The sequence below is a fragment of the Maylandia zebra genome, linkage group LG16, assembly GCF_041146795.1.
Source record: "Maylandia zebra isolate NMK-2024a linkage group LG16, Mzebra_GT3a, whole genome shotgun sequence".
NCBI classification, from domain to species: Eukaryota; Metazoa; Chordata; class Actinopteri; order Cichliformes; family Cichlidae; genus Maylandia; species Maylandia zebra.
This window is the reverse complement of record NC_135182.1, coordinates 22870288-22888263: the sequence shown is the minus strand read 5'-3', so window position 1 is coordinate 22888263 and position 17976 is coordinate 22870288. Positions and strand designations below refer to the sequence as shown.

The window sequence follows — 17976 nt, the reverse complement described above, 5'->3', positions numbered from 1 at the left end:
TGAAAAAAACGGGAACTATTTCATAACGCCGTAAAAATGTGTGTGCGTCTGCACAGACCGGAGCGCGCGCGCGCACACACACACACACACACACACACACACTCGTATGCACACATGAAGTCCATCCTACGACTTTACATGTGCTTGCATCATCATCATCCCGCTAATTGAGCTTCCACATCTCCTGCCTGTTGCTGTACTCCCTCCACAAATTCTCTCTCAGGTTTTCCTCTTCTTCTCCCACTCTATGTCATCTGCTCTCCAGCATTCAATTCCACTCCTCTCCTCTTCATCTTTGGGCAGAATAGTGGATGTACATTTATATAAACTGATTAGCATTTCATCCAAGCCTTGGTTTTCTCTCTCTGTACAAAGGATCGATAGACACAATGCAAGGGGGAAAAGAAGCGTGGAGAAATCAATCTCAGTTTGCAGTCAAGGTGAGAAAGAAGCTTGCATGGTCTCTCATAAAATCTGCTGCTAGACGAAGTGTGGAGAAGACTGTCTGCGACAGAAGCCCAGAGGAAACCGGGAGGGGGTCTCTGTCTCCATCGAACAAGCTCAGTGTTTTCTGTCTTACATAAAGCTGAAGCAAAGAATGTGTCCAATCTTAAATCTTCCACTACAACCTACTCCCGATGTTTTTCCTGCCCCTTTAAAATGTTTAAAATGTGCAGCACAAAGTAATTAAAGCTTTCAAAGGCAGTAAGATACATACCTCAACACAGTTTAGATCAGACATCCACAGCTGAAATAGTGACTCAGTTCGAGTGTATCTCTCACTTTACTTTACTTTGTTTTTTTCTTGTTACCCACTCCAGCTCTGGAGAGCATTAGTCATCATCAGTGTGTCGTGTGGAGGACGTTTGAGTGCATTTTCTTTTTACAGAGGGTGTTCGCGCTGTCCACAATAGATGAACCAGGAGAGAGGGAAAAAAGGTGAGTTTCATTAAGATTTATTCATATGAAAATAATAATATAACAAGAATAAGAACAAAATGCATTTTTCTTCGACTGCATTATAAGGGACTGTGCTCAGTGTAATGTCCAGGGCTGTCCCTGAATAAAAACACCTTGTTTTAATAACTATTACAGGGTTTCTTTGTTCTTTGATAGCATGTTTTTAATTGGAGTTTGACATGAGGGAATCCTGCAAGTGAATGCAGTCATGCAAAATGATTTTTTTCTTCTTCTTCTTCATCTTTTTTTTTTAAACATCTAGTGCTTATAACATTGCAGCCATAAATATTTGTGATAACTGTGGTGATTTTTGCTGATAGCTCTCTGGAAAATAATGTTTTTAAACATTAAAATAAAAGACGCCGCCCAGCTTCATTTTACTATCTGACTAATAAGCTACTCGTTTCTTATGCCAATCACAACATCACAACAGGTATTCAGGCATCCTATCTCACACTCTAATATCTTTTAAGATGTAACCTACTACTCTAAAATGAATGACCTCCCCAGACCCCCCTTTTGGTCATCACGAAAAAGGCATTTCATTCTCAAAAGTCCCCAAACTAGTTAACAATGTAGGTTTATTATTATTATTGTTATTATTATTATGAGATTATAAATTAGATATGTTCCCTCAGCGATATTTGTCTCACTTGTGTCTACTGTGACAACTTCCCTCCCTGTCACTGCAGCTGTACCGGAGAGGCGTCCGTGCTATTCAATTTCTCGGCTGCTAATAGAGGTCAGTGCAAGTCATGTTTTGCTTAACGGGACTGTCGTTCAGTTCAGCTTGACCAGAAAAGGTGGTCAGAAAAATTTTCTGTAAAGTCTTGAGACATTTTTTAGAAGGTATAAGAGTATCCTTGGTCCTCACTGGCAGGTTCAGTATAGGAATGTGCTTCTCTGTAATTCTTGATTGTCAAACACTGACCTACCTACCCTACTGCCCGTGATGGTGTCAGTAAAGTGCAGACAAACTGTGGGCCACAAATCTTTTTAATAATGCGATAAAAGCAGGTGCGCCTGCTCTGAGCAGCTCAGAGCTGAGTAATTAAGGAGTTAAAAGGCCGGTGTGCTTTAGGCCCACGAGAGGTAGCTGGCCTTGTGGTTATTACGCTGAAGAGTCAGAATTACTAATATGTGTGGGTGGAGTCACTGACCGGAGAACAAGGGACGGCATGCTTATCTGCCACTCGAATGCTGAATTGCAGCGAAGTCTGACAGACTGACTGACTGGAGAACACAATAATTACCTAACTGCTCATTATCATCATGAAACATACTCATACCACCTTGGTTCATACATAATTTAGCTCCAGTAATATATACCTAAAGAGAAGTGTCACAAAAAAAGTGTCCCCCTTTTCTTGTTTTCCTATTTCCTCTGATGTGCACCTACTCTAGATTCTTTTTTGTATTTTTGATTTTTCTCCACACGACCATGAGGAGGTCTTTTTGGTAAACTGTGCATGTTCTTGATATTCTTGTGCTTCTGTCTTTATTGTAATAAGTTCAGCAAATTCAATCCGTGCAGAGGATGCGGGCAGAGGAGAGGCTGTTTCAGATTGTAGGTGCGCTGTCCTCAGCCACCTGCAGGAAAACAAATTGATCCCAAAACAACCGGGCGAAGCCCTGCTGAAGCGTTAGGGAGGGGTTTGTTTCCTACTGGTCCATATGTCATAAATCCTTGAGAGTTATTCTCAATAATAAGCTTCTGCTCCGTAGATGTTCCTTATAGATCAATTCCACCTTGATGCCATGTCAGTTACACAGTTGTTTCAATCTTTTCGATGATTTCTATCATAGACTTGGAGGGAGAGAGCAGAGAACAGTCATCCTGATCCCAGAGGCTCCCAGGGCTGGAGTTTCCATCTGTGCTCAACTCGTCATCCTCCTCCTCCTCCTCCTCGCTCTCCTCCTCACAGGACTCCAAATAGTGGAGACCGAGGGCGTTGATGCCGGAGTCCTCGGAGCTTGACGGAGAAGAACAGTGGTCCATTTTGGGACCTTTTACCTTATCCAGTGGGGAGGGGTGTTTGTGTTCACCGTATACCTGCTGCACTGGCTGCACAGGTGCGTTTTGAGTTGACGGTGTCGGTTTGGGCGGTTGCTGAGCCTGGCTGGGATTTTCGGGAACCGTAGGTGTAGCTGGAGCAGGTGGTGGGGGGGTAGGAGGACGAGGCGGCTCTGGCAAAGGAGGCGGGGGACGCTGCACGTAGCACATCTTCCCATTGATACGTTTGACGATGTAGTCGTCCACAAACAGGTCCGCGATCACGCAGTACTTCGGGGACTCCAGGTGAGGCGGGGACTTGAAGCAAGGGGCGAGTTTCAGGAAGCGCTCGGCCAGAGAGACGGACAGGTCGATGGTGCTGCTGTACTCTGAGCCAACAGGCGGCACGGTCGTGCTGGGCAGCTGGCACACATTGGTCATGGGCTGGTACACGTACTTGCCTAAAGAAAAACAAAACAAAACAAAACATGCAGTTACATTCATTTGTATTTTAACAATGACACCACTGCCTACTTGTATGGCAGAGCTGTTGCACATAGTGACAAACCCACACAAAATTATCCCCTAAACCACTTGTAGCATTTTTCAGCTAATCGTTTTGGTCTCCAGACCCACACCTTCACCATTTACTCCCACCTCTGGCATCTGCATATGTCATCAGTATGCAGCTGCTTTCAGAAAAAAAAGAAAGGAAAAACTCTTCAAACCCACTACACTACCTGCCAAACACCAAACAACACAAAGAAAAATTCTGCAGCTAAATGTTGTGAAGGGTTTACCAGCTGATGGCTCAAGTGCTTTCCCATGCAAATGTTTAAAAGGAGGGAAAATAGCAAGGATTTATTATATTCATCTGAAAGTGAGAAACACAGCTCCCAAAAAGGCAAGAAAATGTCAGTATATAGTTAAAAAGAACACTAAGAGAAGAGGAGTGTGTTTGAGTGACACAATGTGCATCAACAAGCATCAATGATATGACAAGAATTTCCTTGGAAAAATCAAATTTGGGTTTTTGAGTAGGTTCTCAGTCATCCATGTCATTGTATTCTAAGGAGCTTGGAAGGAAAGCGACTGGACTTTAAATTTCTTGAAGAAATTTCGGAGTCCAATCGCTTTCTTCCCAAGCTTCTTGGACTACAGCGACCTGGATGACTGAAAACCTACACACCGTATATCAACAGCAAGCAATCTCAGTCACAACAGCAATGCTGGAGACAGCATGAGTACGTGAACGTCAACCACTCCCACACATTCCAGTACATGCCCAAATCTAAGAAAGATGCTAGCTTAACAAATCCCTGTCGATGTCACAGTAAAGTCATGCAAAGTCTTGCAATGCCCTTTGTTTATATTTTGTGACTTGTGGGGTTTTTGTTGTTGTTGTTTTTTTATCCAGCCATGCTTTTACTGTTTTGGCGGTGTGTTTGCGATTATTGTCACACTGAAAAATTTAACCACTGCCAATTAGATGCTTTCCAGATGGTATTGCATGGTCGAGCAAAATATGATTGTTCTTTCCTGCATTCATTTAAGTAGTTTTGACAAAGACAAAGTCCCCACACTGCATCTATCTATCTATCTATCTATCTATCTATCTATCTAAAATCAGATGATCACCTATTTAATCTTATGAGTAATTTTGAGATAATAAAGCATTTTCTGCTGCCAAATTAAAGACGCCTTTCTTCTTTCCAACATCTGTAATGAAACAGCAGCCAGACTGAAACAGTGTAAACTTTAGGCCAGCTGGAGCGGAGCAACAATCATTTCTGACCCTTCAATACTGATGCAAGACTCATTCTTCAAATATAAAAAAAATAAATAACAGGGTTTGTGTGTACAATATTTACAGCCGATGTTTTCATGATTAACACTAGAATTACTGACATAATATAAATACAAAGCTCTAATATATGAGGCAGCCTGCATTCTCAATCCAATAAATAGCATTTTTTCTGCACAGTGACTGTGTTTCTATAGTTTTTCTTTTTGGAAGACTCTAAGCCATGCCACATTAAGTTCTGCTGGTGATAGTTCAAAATAACAGCTCCCAGATGTTACTCATTGTTTGCAGCCCACCACCTCCAACTCTGTGCTGCCTGAATATTGCAGTTCAGATGTGTGTTTAACTGGCTCCCAGGAGACAGAGAGAATCTACAGAAGACGACAAGGCAACGGATCACTTCTCTTCCTCTCGTGGTGTGTCCTTGTCCTTTGTTTTAGTGGCTGCCTTGTTCCATTCAAACTCTTCTCCTAGGCTACACTGACAATATCAAACTGCTTCAAATTAGGGAGGAGGCCATCTTTTTTTTGATGAATGAACAAAGTGAGTTTTCAATGCTGAAGAACATTTTTTTTAAAGCAAGCACAAGCCTTACAGATGAGCTGCAGTGTTGTGGAATAACTCACGCGACCACCTCACTATTAAATTATACAAGACTGCGTTAGCCACGTGGCGTGCGAGGCGTTTAAGAGGATGTGGCTGGATCTTCAGACTTTGTAAATATTTTTAATATCAAACACAAGAGCTAATATTGATGCAGACAAAAAGGGAGGTAGAGTAGCTGTTCTGCTTAATGAGAGAAACTCAATGGTCCATGTTCAGACTGAGATGAGCCCATTCAGGCAGGCTTGAAAGCGGCAACAAATGAGAGCTAAAGCTGTAGAAGGAGATGTGTTGACATTTAGTTGCCTTTTTTTTAGCATATTACATCTAATTGCATTCATCCATCTGGAGTTTCAAATAACATGAGCAATACTAGGAGACAGACAGATGCACAGTCAGACAACAAAACAGACAGGCATATGGAGCTAACGCTACACCAACACTGCTTGTCCTCAGCAGCCCTGCAGAAGGAGTGCAGCTCGTCTGTAAATTTACAAGGTGTCTGCACTTTCTTAGAAATATCACTGTTTCTGTGAGCCCCGAGGACAGTACGGTATGTGTGATAAATCTCACTTACAATAATCTGAGAAAAAAAAATGAGAAGAGAGAATCTTTATATGTTGGGGGGAAAAAAACAAGCTTCTGTTTTTTAATACTGGGACTATGTGCCGTATCCAATAAACATAAAAAAGACTGCAAGCCGGAAAACAATCATAATGAAAAAACAGAACCTTTTAAATGTTCTCATATTATTCGTTCTTTAATTGCCAACGTGTGGAGAATCTGCAAGTGAAAAATACGACGTCATCTGAAGTTCTCGGTTCCTTATAACAGGTTGCGTGCTTGAAATAAATGAAGGCGTTGGACCAGATTTTTGTGAAACCCCCCAAAGGCCTCTGTATGGAAGGAAGAGTTCAAGGGTGACATTTGCTTAGAAATGAAGTCAGTCATGTCAACAACACAGAAAGAGAAACTCAAATATGTCACGGTCTGGCTGGGGCAGACCGTATGTGTTGCAGAGGAGGACTCAAACGCAGACCAAAACGTAGTGTGGATAAACAAAACAAGCCGTTTATTGAGGCTAGCAATGAGGGTAAAAATAATCGGGCATCGGTGAAAACTAAACAATAACCTAAACTGGGTGAACTAATAACAAAACATGAAAACGCTTAACCATAGTGAACTGACATGGGTACCTGGGGATGAGACATGGATGAGCAGACGACCTGACAACAAATGACTGAAAGCACACGGACTAAATACACACAGGATGATGAGGGAAGTGGGAACACATGGGGAAACAGCTGGCACACATGAACATAATGACGTCACCGTGGGAGAGTAAAACTGAACACGATGAACACAGAAACACCAGACCTCTTCACAATAAAACAGGAAACATAAAGAGACATAGACATGACAACCCGAACTTGACAACGTAAGACACAGACATGAAACGCATGAAGAGCAGGGGAGATTTAACATAGTTGGAAACACGAGGGGGAAATAATAAGAACTAGAAACACCTAGGCATGATAACAAATGAACTTAGGAAACCTGACGGGCTTACATAAACTAAAACTCAAAACGCTGGGTCAACAGACCCAGGATCATGACAAAATAAGGTTTAAAAGAAACTACACCAGCTGGGTTTTTGTTTCATTGAGCGACCTTGGTTTCTACATCAATTAAACGCTTATTGAATTGTTTATTAAAGTGCTGTAGCCAAGGCTCGAGTCAGCTTAGTGTTTTTAATACCAGACATGATGAGTGGCGGGTTAATCTGAGTGAAAAACCGAGGTACACTTCATGCTCATATAGTAGCAATCACAAGGTTGGCCAGCCCTAAAGCATACTCTGCTTTTAATGGGGACCGTAACATAAAAATAAATATAATGTTGTTTTCAGTAAGACTTAACACCATCAGTTTAAACCATAAACACATCAGGAAAACTGTTTTCTGAGACCACAGATCAAGAGAGCCGAAGGATAGTTTTCGCATAGACTTCAGCGTAGCCAAACTTTTTTCTAAAACCCGAGGAGTCGCCTACTGTTGGCTGTTAGAAAGAATACAACTTGAAAGCACTTCCACATTGGCTCCAATGATTTTTCAGACTCAGAAGTTACATCCAAGAAACAGCTGACAATAGTAAACGTTTACAAAATTTACAGATGCTTTTAGTTTAAAATTCCTGAATAATTCTACTCTTGTGCACTTCTCTGTAGTGTGGAAATATCAGTTTGAAGTACCAATCTCTCCATAGCCAAAAACTAGAATTGAAATCCTGTTAAACTACTTTTAACTAGATTTTATAATCCAACAATATAAGTCCTCGCAAGACAATAATATGAGGTTTGGCCTTTTTTGGATGTGATACGAGCAGTCACCCCTCTACACACAAGTGTCCAGATCTGTTGTTAAGGAATTGCTTTCCATCTGCGCAGCCTGCAGCTTTGCAGTGGTCATTGGTTATCAACCCAGCATGTCCGAGACATAATAGCAGAGATATGTGGACTAAATGTTTATCCTCCTGATTCAGAAAAGCCTTTTCTACTGCTGGCAGAGAGGGGGTGGGCACTGTCCTCCTGAAATAGCCACAGTGCTACAGTAAGAACATCATAAGTACAGGTTGGAGCACCTCATCTCTGTATGTTCATCCACTCAGGTTTCCAACAGAACAATCAGATCAGTGGTGGTGCTTGGACGCACGATCTGATATCCCCGTGTTGGTGTTGATCCTGCATCATCAGGCTCAACATCGCACTGACCAACGACATTGTCTAAGCATTCAAGGGCAGAGATGGGCAGTAACATGTGACTTGTAACACGTTACTGTAATCTGATTACCTTTTAAGTAGTAAAGTAACGAGTAAAGTAAGGGATTACTATTGCATAAACCGTAATTAGATTACCGTTACTTTCCCGTAGGAACGCTGCGTTACTGCGTTACTAAAACCGTGATTTGTTTGCGAGAATGTCTCATGACAGTGACGTAAGCGAGTGCGACGTTCGTGACAACAGCTGTGTGCAGATCAACAATGGATCATATATCGAGTGCAGAGAGAGTATGAGCGTGCATGCAGCGTTTAAAGCGTGGAAGTACTGACCTTACTTTGAGTTTGATTCCATAAAAAGTGACAAAAACATTAGTGTCCATCGTTCGTGGGAAGAAAACTTCTTTTTACACCGAAAAAAAACCCTAAACAAGCTCCGAGTACGCAACGACGTAATGGGAAATTCACAGAGAAACTCGCAGATTCTTCACCTGACCGCTGCAGCACACCTGCACCAGAGCACACCTCCGCCTACCCCACTCCTGCTTTACAGGTGAAAATAGAGCAACAGGACCGCTAGTCTTTGATTTTATTTATTTTCTGCTGTGTTTTACTTGCATCTATTTGAAAGAGTGAGTGTAAACACAAAAAAATATTTTATATTATGTGCTGGAATGTGCAGAAAATAGGTTTAAATGTTAAACTAATTTCTTCAAGTCAGAGAATGTTGCATATAATTAAATTTTTTGCTTGATGCATAAAGTTAAAAGATTAAAACTAATAAAACAAGTTTTAAAAAGAGACTTTTCCATTTGATTACATTTTGTATGATGGATTATGTAGAAAAAGTAGAATTGGGCTGAAAGATCTATCGCTTTATCACCTATTCAGGTTGTAAATCGTGTTTTTAATAAGTAACTAAGTAACTAAGTAATTAATTACTTTTGAAAATAAGTAATCAGTAAAGTAACGGGATTACTTTTTGGGGGAAGTAATCAGTAATTAGTTACTGATTACTTTTTTCAAGTAACTTGACCAACACTGTTCAAGGGGTTAGCTAGTGCTATTAAAGGCTGTAGCAAACCAACATAAGTAACGTAAACTTGGCTAACAACAAACCTGACTTGACAGTATATTTATTATATTGTATAAATTAATAAAGAAAACACATGAAATGTTGATGGGGGGTTTTATACAATCAAGGACCTTTTTTCCCCACACTTGAAAGCTATGACATCACAACAAGAATATAACTATTACGATGCAAGAACAAAACCAACATGTGAATATCAGCTACACTATGCTTCGACACGAATACCAGCACCCAGCATACTAAAAGCCCAGCCTGGTCGCACTGATGACAATGCTGTGCACACAATTATTATTATTTTTTGTCTTTTGAGACCACTAGCTTGAAACTGCAGTAAATTGAGCCAATTTTGAGGTGTACAAATGAGTTCATTTGCGTTGGTAAACCAATTACCAATCCCGCCCCTGTATAAAACCAATCCACCGGAACTGAAAACTACCCACAGAATATGTTTGGGCTTTCCAAGCGATTAAAATTATGTAAGATTGATAAAACTTGCATTTCTTTTCTGACTAAAATAAATATTGCACTCAGCAATAGCTTTTATAGGGTTGTATGTACGTACACTGCTCAGTGACGACTGAAACCGACACCAGCTCTGTCTGAGCAGCTTTATTGATATTGAGCTGTACTCTAACAATGTGCTGCCCGGTGCTGCAGGCCTCGCATGACAACGTCAGACGTCAGTTGTTGGGTGACCTCTGCGTGTGCTGCCCCCGCTCTGTGCATGTTTGTATTTCCGCACTAACAAAGACCACATGTCCCGACAAAGAAAGGACAGTCTGCAACATTCACCACATGCTGCACAAACTCCCGGCATGGGACATTTTTCATTCATGGACAAAGCAAAAATATTCAACGTGTTTCTTTTCGTTTTGCATTTGTGAAATGAAAAGAGCTAAATTAACTATTATAAAGCAGTGTGCGTGCAGGCGATGCTGTGACTCACTGTTTAGCAGTTTTTTGAGGGCAACAGAATGAAAAGTGGAGTAATAACAAAACAAGCTTTATCTACACAGGCGAAACTTGTTAATATAATCAGTTCCTCGCTGTTTGTTTTGGATTTTGAAGACAATAAGACAAATGTGACAGTGTTGTCCTTGAATAGTGAGGGTTTAAAGATAAATCTGCCTGAAAATGGTGGAGAGGGAAAAACATATGTTTGTCCTTTTTGTCAGAGATACCCAGACAAACAGACAAAATGATGCCACGAGTAATTTGTCCTGCTACAAATGAAGATTGGCAGCATAAAAAAACCATCAGACAGCTGCAACATCAACAGTGAATGTCAGATGGTTTCAGTCCTTCGGTGTCAAACAATGGGAGGTTCTCAACACAAACACGGGCGCTGTGTTTTTCTGCTGACGGCAGCCTCGGTCGACCGGGCGCGGGACACGCTTTGCACTTCGTGAAGGGGAGGAATGACTCTCGACTGAAAAGCTTTTCATCACGTTACAATTAAAACCCAGCTAAACCCAACAAGTTCACCAGGGACCGATTAAAAGCATTTGGGATATAAATGAGGTCATTAACTAAAGGAGATGTAAATAAGCCAATGAAGAATTAACAGATTTTCATTACAAAATTCTAATTACGAAAGCAGCTTTTTCAATTTGAAAGCAGGGAATGAAAAGTATCTTCAATATATACATAAAAAACATCATCTGGATTATTTTAGTGATTATTTAGCTAGATAAAGTGTTGAAACCGGTACACAAAGAATGTTGCGTAAAGATGCAAAGTTATTTATAGTAAAACTCAAGAGTTGAAAAGGTTAATAAGGAAGTGGAAGAACAAGCAGCTTATCCCTGGGAGATGCAGATTGCTCAGAGGAGGGAGTTGAGTACTCCTCTGCTACCGCACGTCTCCATCTTGCACGCCTCCTCTCTCCTGGGCCTGTAGCTGGCCGAGGGCTGCAAAGACTGTTTTAATACAGGAGGTAGATTCTCTGGAAAATGCTGCCTGCAGCCCATCAGTCCCCTGCTCCCCTTCAAAATCACACTGTAAAAAATATCAACTCTTCTACTGCCCTACCAGCTGCAGCTGGATTATTGTTGACAAGCCCAACATGTAGTCAGCATCACACACACATTATGTCATTTCGATATTGGCTCACGTCGAAGCCTCAGCAGTGAATGAGTCATTAACATCCCCCTCAGTTTGATATTTTGCATGTTTGAGCTGAAGCCAACCGGCTTTACGTAGCCCACTGAATGTGCCACATACCAGTTCAAAGCAGCATGTTGGCAAAACCCATCGAACAAAAACAATTATTTTAGCAGATTGTTATCATTCCTCATAACAGCTGCTGCGCCCAGTCGGCCAGCGGATACTACAGGCTCCAACATCCGCTGCTCTTTGTGTTTAAATCTGGCCAACAAAAAGGGGCTGCGCTAAGGGGGAAACAACACAAGTTTCAGGTTTCATGGAAGAGGACGGTCCAACCCGGCATCGTGCTTCCTGTTTCATGCCTCCGGAGGCAGCCACTTGGAAGTCCACTGTTTAGTCTGTAACCCTAATGAAACACTCCTGACTGTGTCCCTGTGCACACAAAACAGTACACCACTGAAAAGCCCTCCACTGATTTAGCACTGCACTGCTTTAACACAGTTCTTTTATTTATTCTAATTAGAGAATACTTTTTTCTGGTCAATGCAATACAAACGTGACAGTTTGGTTAGAGATTCAAGTGTGTTGTGGAGGTAGCAGATAATGTAGCCACATGCAGAGATAAGGAGCAGGTTACAGATGTCTGTCAAGCTCACTTCTTTTCAACTGCACACCTCCAGCCTACACTGACTCAAGAGGCACTGAAGGGAATTCAAAGGGATTTTTTTTACCTTTACATGAGTGCTCCTCGCAATATGTAACCACACACTGATGTGTAAAATTGACAGAATTCCCCTTTAAGACTTTTTTTGTCCATTAAAAAGAGATACTGATCACTCCTGGCGACAATGGCCAAGAATCGATCTCTTAAACAATCTGTAATTATCTTATGAAATCATTCTGTGCACGCCAAAAGTGATCTATTGATGCTCTAGTGACCAATCAGCAAAGCAAGCCTTTGTTATAGCAGAGATTTTGGCCCGTCACAGAAAGAGAAACCACAGGCTGTATATAAAAAATGGCTGTAGGTGGCCACCGTGATGTCACCCCTTTGTTCGTGCCATCTCGTTCTAAAACCAGACACAAAGAACGGGGGATGTCTCTGAGAAATCAGGGGACACTGGGTGCTCATGCAGCCGTGATAGATCACCGACCTGCTTTATAATTGTTTTCAACTCTAATGGGGACTGTAATTTACAAAATAAACATAATGTTGTTTTCAGTAGGATGTGAAACTGGAGGTTGAGACCATGAAATCATCAGGAAGGTGTCTACTGAGGCCATTTGAGGGGGTTTTTTTTCCTGTAGGCTTTTTCACAGTCTAACCAAAGAAGTCCCCAACTGCTGGCCATTACTTGACTCTGCTTTACAGTCTAAGGAGAATCCATAGGAACTAATAACAAGGCGCCGTTACGCGTCAGTGTCCCGTAAGCCATTACAGAGACAATGAGCCAGCATGATCAATGCGCCCGAAGCAGCTAAACAAATTTCAGCCATTGTTGATTTTATTATTTACACGTGTGCTTTCTGCGACTTGTCAAAGTGTCTTGTTAATGAAACAGTCGATTGCTTTTCCCTCGGTTAATGCAAAATCCAGGAACGGAACAAAAATGAATAAACACGAATAAAGAAATAATGCGTGGAAGCATTCTGGATATCACATCATGCATAAAAACACACAAAAAGAAACAGTTAAGGCTTTTTCTTGCCCTTTTAAATCACATCACAACAAATTTGCCACCTAAATTGTGGACCTGTTAAAAGTAACTGCATGCCAGCTGCGGTGTTTTCCTCTGTAACGATGTATTCTAAAGTTCAGCTCCAAGTTTCAGCAGTCTAAAGGAAGGGCTCATGTTACTTTCCAGCAACGCACACTAATGGAAAAACCACTAGACAGAGAACTAAAAGGTGCACTCTCTCTCCTGGAGCCTCCAACAAACCCCGAGCTGCATCTGATTGGACAAACAGCTCCTGCGCTGTCTGCCCACGAATTTAAAATCAAAACCATCACAGTGGCTGCTGTGCAGACTTTCCTGTATATAACAAATAGTTCAGCAAACTGTGCTAGCACTATTTGAAGGAAGAAATGCTATGAACCTTCTTCATTTTGATCAAAACACCGATTTGAATAAAGTAGCTGAAACCTCAATTCTATGCAAAGAAGAAGAAGACAATTTGAAGCCCTCTGCATGGGCAACAACTGAGCGTGGAAATTATGAATCCTGTGGACACGTGCTTCTTATTAATTAAGTAAGGACACGACAAAGTTGGAGTCTTTTCAGAACCGACTTGGTCAGGTATTCTTGTCAGATGGCAGTAACACAAACCTGTCCATTAAAACAAAAGCGATGCTCTGCATCCATCACTGATACACCAGCATTTAAAGCGACTGAAGGGCTGCAGATCCTAAGCATGAGCAATCAATCAAAAACATCCCCTCAGGCCCGTGCTGACAATATATTGATCCCTTTATAATCGGTGAAGCTTTTTATGATTTGGCAGTGCTATAAATTTTGAACCCGTCACCAAACCGGTCAATACAGCACAGGGCTATATTCAACAAATCTCTGTATTTCCCTTTAGAAATAGTTGCGAGCTTCTGCTGCGTGGTGTAACGGATGAGACTGCCCTGGGAGCCTGACAGAAAGATCCCATTTTCTTGTATCTACAAGTTCAAAATTAGTCCTGGCAGAGTACAAGCAGACTGACAAGACTGTTCAGGACTCATTACAGACTCTGTTAGGCTTTCGTAATGAGTAATTCATTGCTCTGCTTGGTAATTGTAATCAATTCTTAAAGAATAAAGTGTGAGAAGTGAGAGAAGGAGGGAAAAAAAGTGTTCAGACCAGGTGGTTTCAGCGCCGCTTTGAGCAAAAGCTCTCATCAGACATGACATATTGGCGGTGACACTAAACACAGCTAATTACTGCTAATGAGAGGCTTGGACTGATGTTGTCACCAGCTGGGAACATTGCTTCCACCTACATCTAATTCTAGTTTCCACCATCTTTTTTCCGTGGTCGTTTTTGTTTTGTTTTTTGTCAAAAGTTTCCACAACTAAATGGAAAACACTGGAAGACCATCCAACATATTTTTCCTGTGCTAGCCTGCAGACATGATTTGAGTCTGGAAAACTGGAAGAAATGCATTGTGGATGCGTTCAGTTTGCAGCAGGCACATAAAAATAGAAGAAGCCAGGCGTTAAGTCACACCTAATCATCTCACGCTGCTCTACAGGTGAGATAATGGAAAGAATTTTAGTTTGTGAATTTAAATTGCTGAGCCGAGTCTTCATATGCAGTGACCTTTTGTATTTGTTTTGCTGGGAACCTATTAAAAATGTAATTAAAAAGGCAGCCCGGCAAGACTCCCTGTGGTGAATGCACAATTATCAGCTTCAGAATAAGTTTATACTCCAGGCGGCCGTCGCAGGCACATTCAAAATGAAAACGTTACAAGATAAGGCTGTTACAACATTTCCTGCTTTTGCATCCAGTGTTATTATGGATTTCTAGAGGAGAAGGGCGTGAGCCGAGCAGGAAGGCTTTGTGAAGGCGTGCTAGTGTACTTCTCTCACTGGGTGCCCTGGTTCTGCCTGATTCAGCAGTCTTAGCTGGTTTATTTTCACCGTGGTGCGAGGGGAACCTTTGAATTGCAGTGGAAGGAGATGAGAAGGTGAGAAGCTCCATTAGGATATGCCTGGTTCTTTCTCCTATATCATAACAAGCTCTGTGTCTATTTTGTGGCACACTTTCAGTCAGAGTAATGAACATTTCAAAAACAGAAAGGAGGAGCAAGTCTAAATGTTGACAAATGATGAAACACAGAATGGGCTTTGCGTGGAGTCATAAATGCTGTATGTGGCTTGTAATAAACACTGGAAGGAATTCATCATTTTTCTGCCACATCTGATATTTCAAAAACCGCCTGGCTCATTCCGGACGGAGGCGGGCGTCTAAATCCAACGATTACACAGCAAAGATTACAATGTGACTTGTGCAGTTGCACACTATAAGCTCAGAGTGAGTGGTGCAGGGTAGATGGTGATTGTGTTTTACACTGATCTGAGGATTTTCTGGGCAGCCAGAGATGGGGATAAATTAGGGCAGCACAGAGAGAGGGACATCCTGTCAGGTGCAGGCCCGGCTACTGGGAATCTGCGGTGGTCTCAGGGTGTCAGGTCGAGCGAGGTTCAAATGGCAAGCGTGGCGCACAAACAAAGTGGAAAGGAAAGGAAAGTGTGCGTGTGCGAGTGGAGCTGCACCCCTGCACTTCATCCCCATTACAGTCAATGCAATAGTCGATACAAATGAAATTACTACATGGCTGCAGAGTTCAGTGTTGTGGCTCAAGAATAGCAGTTGAGTGCACGATACTTGTGTGAGCATGTGATGAGGGCTGTGGCTACAACATATTAAAGGATGGTGAAATATTCCATTTCTTGTTGTTGTCAACAAATTGCATTTTTTAGTAGGTAAAAAAAATAATAAGGGTTCAGCCCTTCCAACAGTCCTCCCTGTTGTCTTGAAAAAAATGGGTCACAAAGACAGCTGTGGCTCAGGAATTTTCACAGTTAAGGCATAATACTAAAAAACGGGAGTAAATAGTGGATTTAGTCTGGGACTATTTTCAGCAGTGGATTAATACATATTCTACTGCCCTAGTGAGTGTTAACGACACTCACTGCCAATCTAATAAAAGAGTGATCTGCTTTTTTTGGACAGCAGTGGCACAGAGAAGTGAATTATCAGACTGTAGGTCAATGGGGGAATAACTGTGTCTGGTCATTGTGTGCTTTTACGGGACTTTTGCTCAAAAATAAAACACGGAATCATCCTGAAAAGAGAAATGAAAGTGGTGACTCGGGTTTGTGTCATCAGACTGTGTCGACCAGTTTCACAAAGCCTGAAAAACAAGCTTAAAAAATAGCAGAGCTGTACAGTAGTAAACCTACTAGTAAATTTATGAATTGTTCAGCCTCCATTGTCTAGACGGCATAAACTATTCATACAGCAAGAGGAAGGGTAGGAAGAATTAACTTCGATCACATATAAAGTGATGATGAAGTATTACAGGAGCGAGTACAGCAATAAAATGAAGAAGTTACACCAAACAAACAATCAAATAACAGGAAACGACATCAGCTTCTCCCGAGGGGAAGCCAATGCTGCCTGTAGGCGCATGTAAGAAATCAGACTGACGGACAACCTTCACATAATCTGTGAAGCGTTATAACTTGTTTAACAAATAAAGTTCATATCTGCCTCATTCTGAGCCTTTCAGTGGAGGAAGGCAACAGTGCTTGTGTGGTTTTAACTAAACACATACACATAACAACCAAATACCACGCACATTTGCCAGCGGTGATAGTGAGAATCGATTCTTTGAAATAAATGCAGCTGATAAACTACAAACTTACAGTGACACCAGCCCAAGTGACAGCACCAGTGCAGCTTGAAGCACTTCCCGTGACTGTGCGTGGCGCATATGGAGAGTCCATCACAAGGCAGGAAATCTGGTCTCCCAGCGCAGCTCTTGGCCAAAGCCTGCGCCTCGTCCAACTTCTCGCTCTTCGGACACTTATGTGCTCCCGAGGCAGCCATGCCAACATTTCCTGTATCAAAGGGGGAAAAAAATAAAACACGCACTCAGGCTCCTCTGAGTAACCTACAACATAAAGGCCAGTGACCGAGGCGATGTTTACGGTCCGAGTCGCCCCGTAGAGCTTCTCTGCTGGAAGACAGACGCGAAACGAAACACGGTGGCTGGATGTGTGAATCCAAAGCAGCTCGGTTTACACAAAGGGTGGCGGCATATCCTGTAAAAGTCGAAGGGCGTCAGTCAAACGAGGAGGCAAGGGGTGGGTAATGTCATGTGCAAAGCCTCCCGTGATCGTGATCCACACATTTCTCCATCCACCCCTCGCGTCGGGAAGCTCCTCTGTGCCCCTGGTGACGCGCGTACGGAACAACGGCGCGCATCTGAACTTCATCACACAACGGGAGGAGTCCACAAACACAAAGCCAGCTGCTCTGCACACTTCAAACACACACACAGGCTTTCATCAGACCCTCCAAAAAAAAAAAAAAAAAACTTCAAAAGATCAACGTCTGACTATGACATTAATATATTCCGCATTTCACCCAAGAGTAGCATTTTGATTGGTGATTTTGATTCATGAAAGTCTGCTGCTAGATCTCGTACTATTTATTCTTAACACCTACGCATGGGCGTGCGTTATTTAAGTGCATTAACGGTTTCAGAAACTCTGCAGATCGGGGACAAATAAATAAATAAATACAGAAAGAAAGAAAGAAAGAATATGGAGCAATACATCAACACAAGCCAGATGCTCAGCGTGGAGTGTTTTTACCGCTAGGTGGCAACCCGAACATCTGTTCATTGCTGGACGTGGGATGGGATTTACTTGAGAGTGAGCCATTGATTTCTATAAACGCAATTTAGAGTTGCGCGTCTCCCCCGGCTCTCCTGTGTCATCGCTTCGGCTGAGTCAGCAGAAAACACAGACCCAAGGAGACCCTGTGGACAAGTGACGTGGAACCCCGTGAAGAAGCCAAATAAAAGCGGTGCACAACGCTACACTTAAACATATTCAAGCCCCAAAATGCCTGCTTGAAGTAA

General features: G+C 42.1%; 1 protein-coding gene across 1 annotated transcript; it reads right to left on the bottom strand.

The window, feature by feature from the left end:
• Positions 1-940: 940 nt before the first annotated feature.
• Positions 941-17321, bottom strand: zgc:162707 (UPF0524 protein C3orf70 homolog B). The gene is made up of 2 exons (XM_004555447.6): positions 16754-17321; positions 941-3414 (listed from the first exon to the last, which is right to left on the bottom strand). The coding sequence occupies exons 1-2, from the start codon at positions 16935-16937 to the stop codon at positions 2726-2728; spliced, it is 873 nt and encodes a 290-aa protein (XP_004555504.3). The 5' UTR covers positions 16938-17321; the 3' UTR covers positions 941-2725.
• Positions 17322-17976: the final 655 nt, after the last annotated feature.

Excerpts from the sequence above, each read along its gene's own strand:
- zgc:162707 (XM_004555447.6), bottom strand. The coding sequence starts at position 16,937 with ATGGCTGCCTCGGGAGCACATAAGTGTCCGAAGAGCGAGAAGTTGGAC. Across the intron at positions 3,415-16,753 it reads TCACTTGGGCTGGTGTCACT|GCAAGTACGTGTACCAGCCC; the intron begins GTAAGTTTGTAG and ends GTTTTTCTTTAG.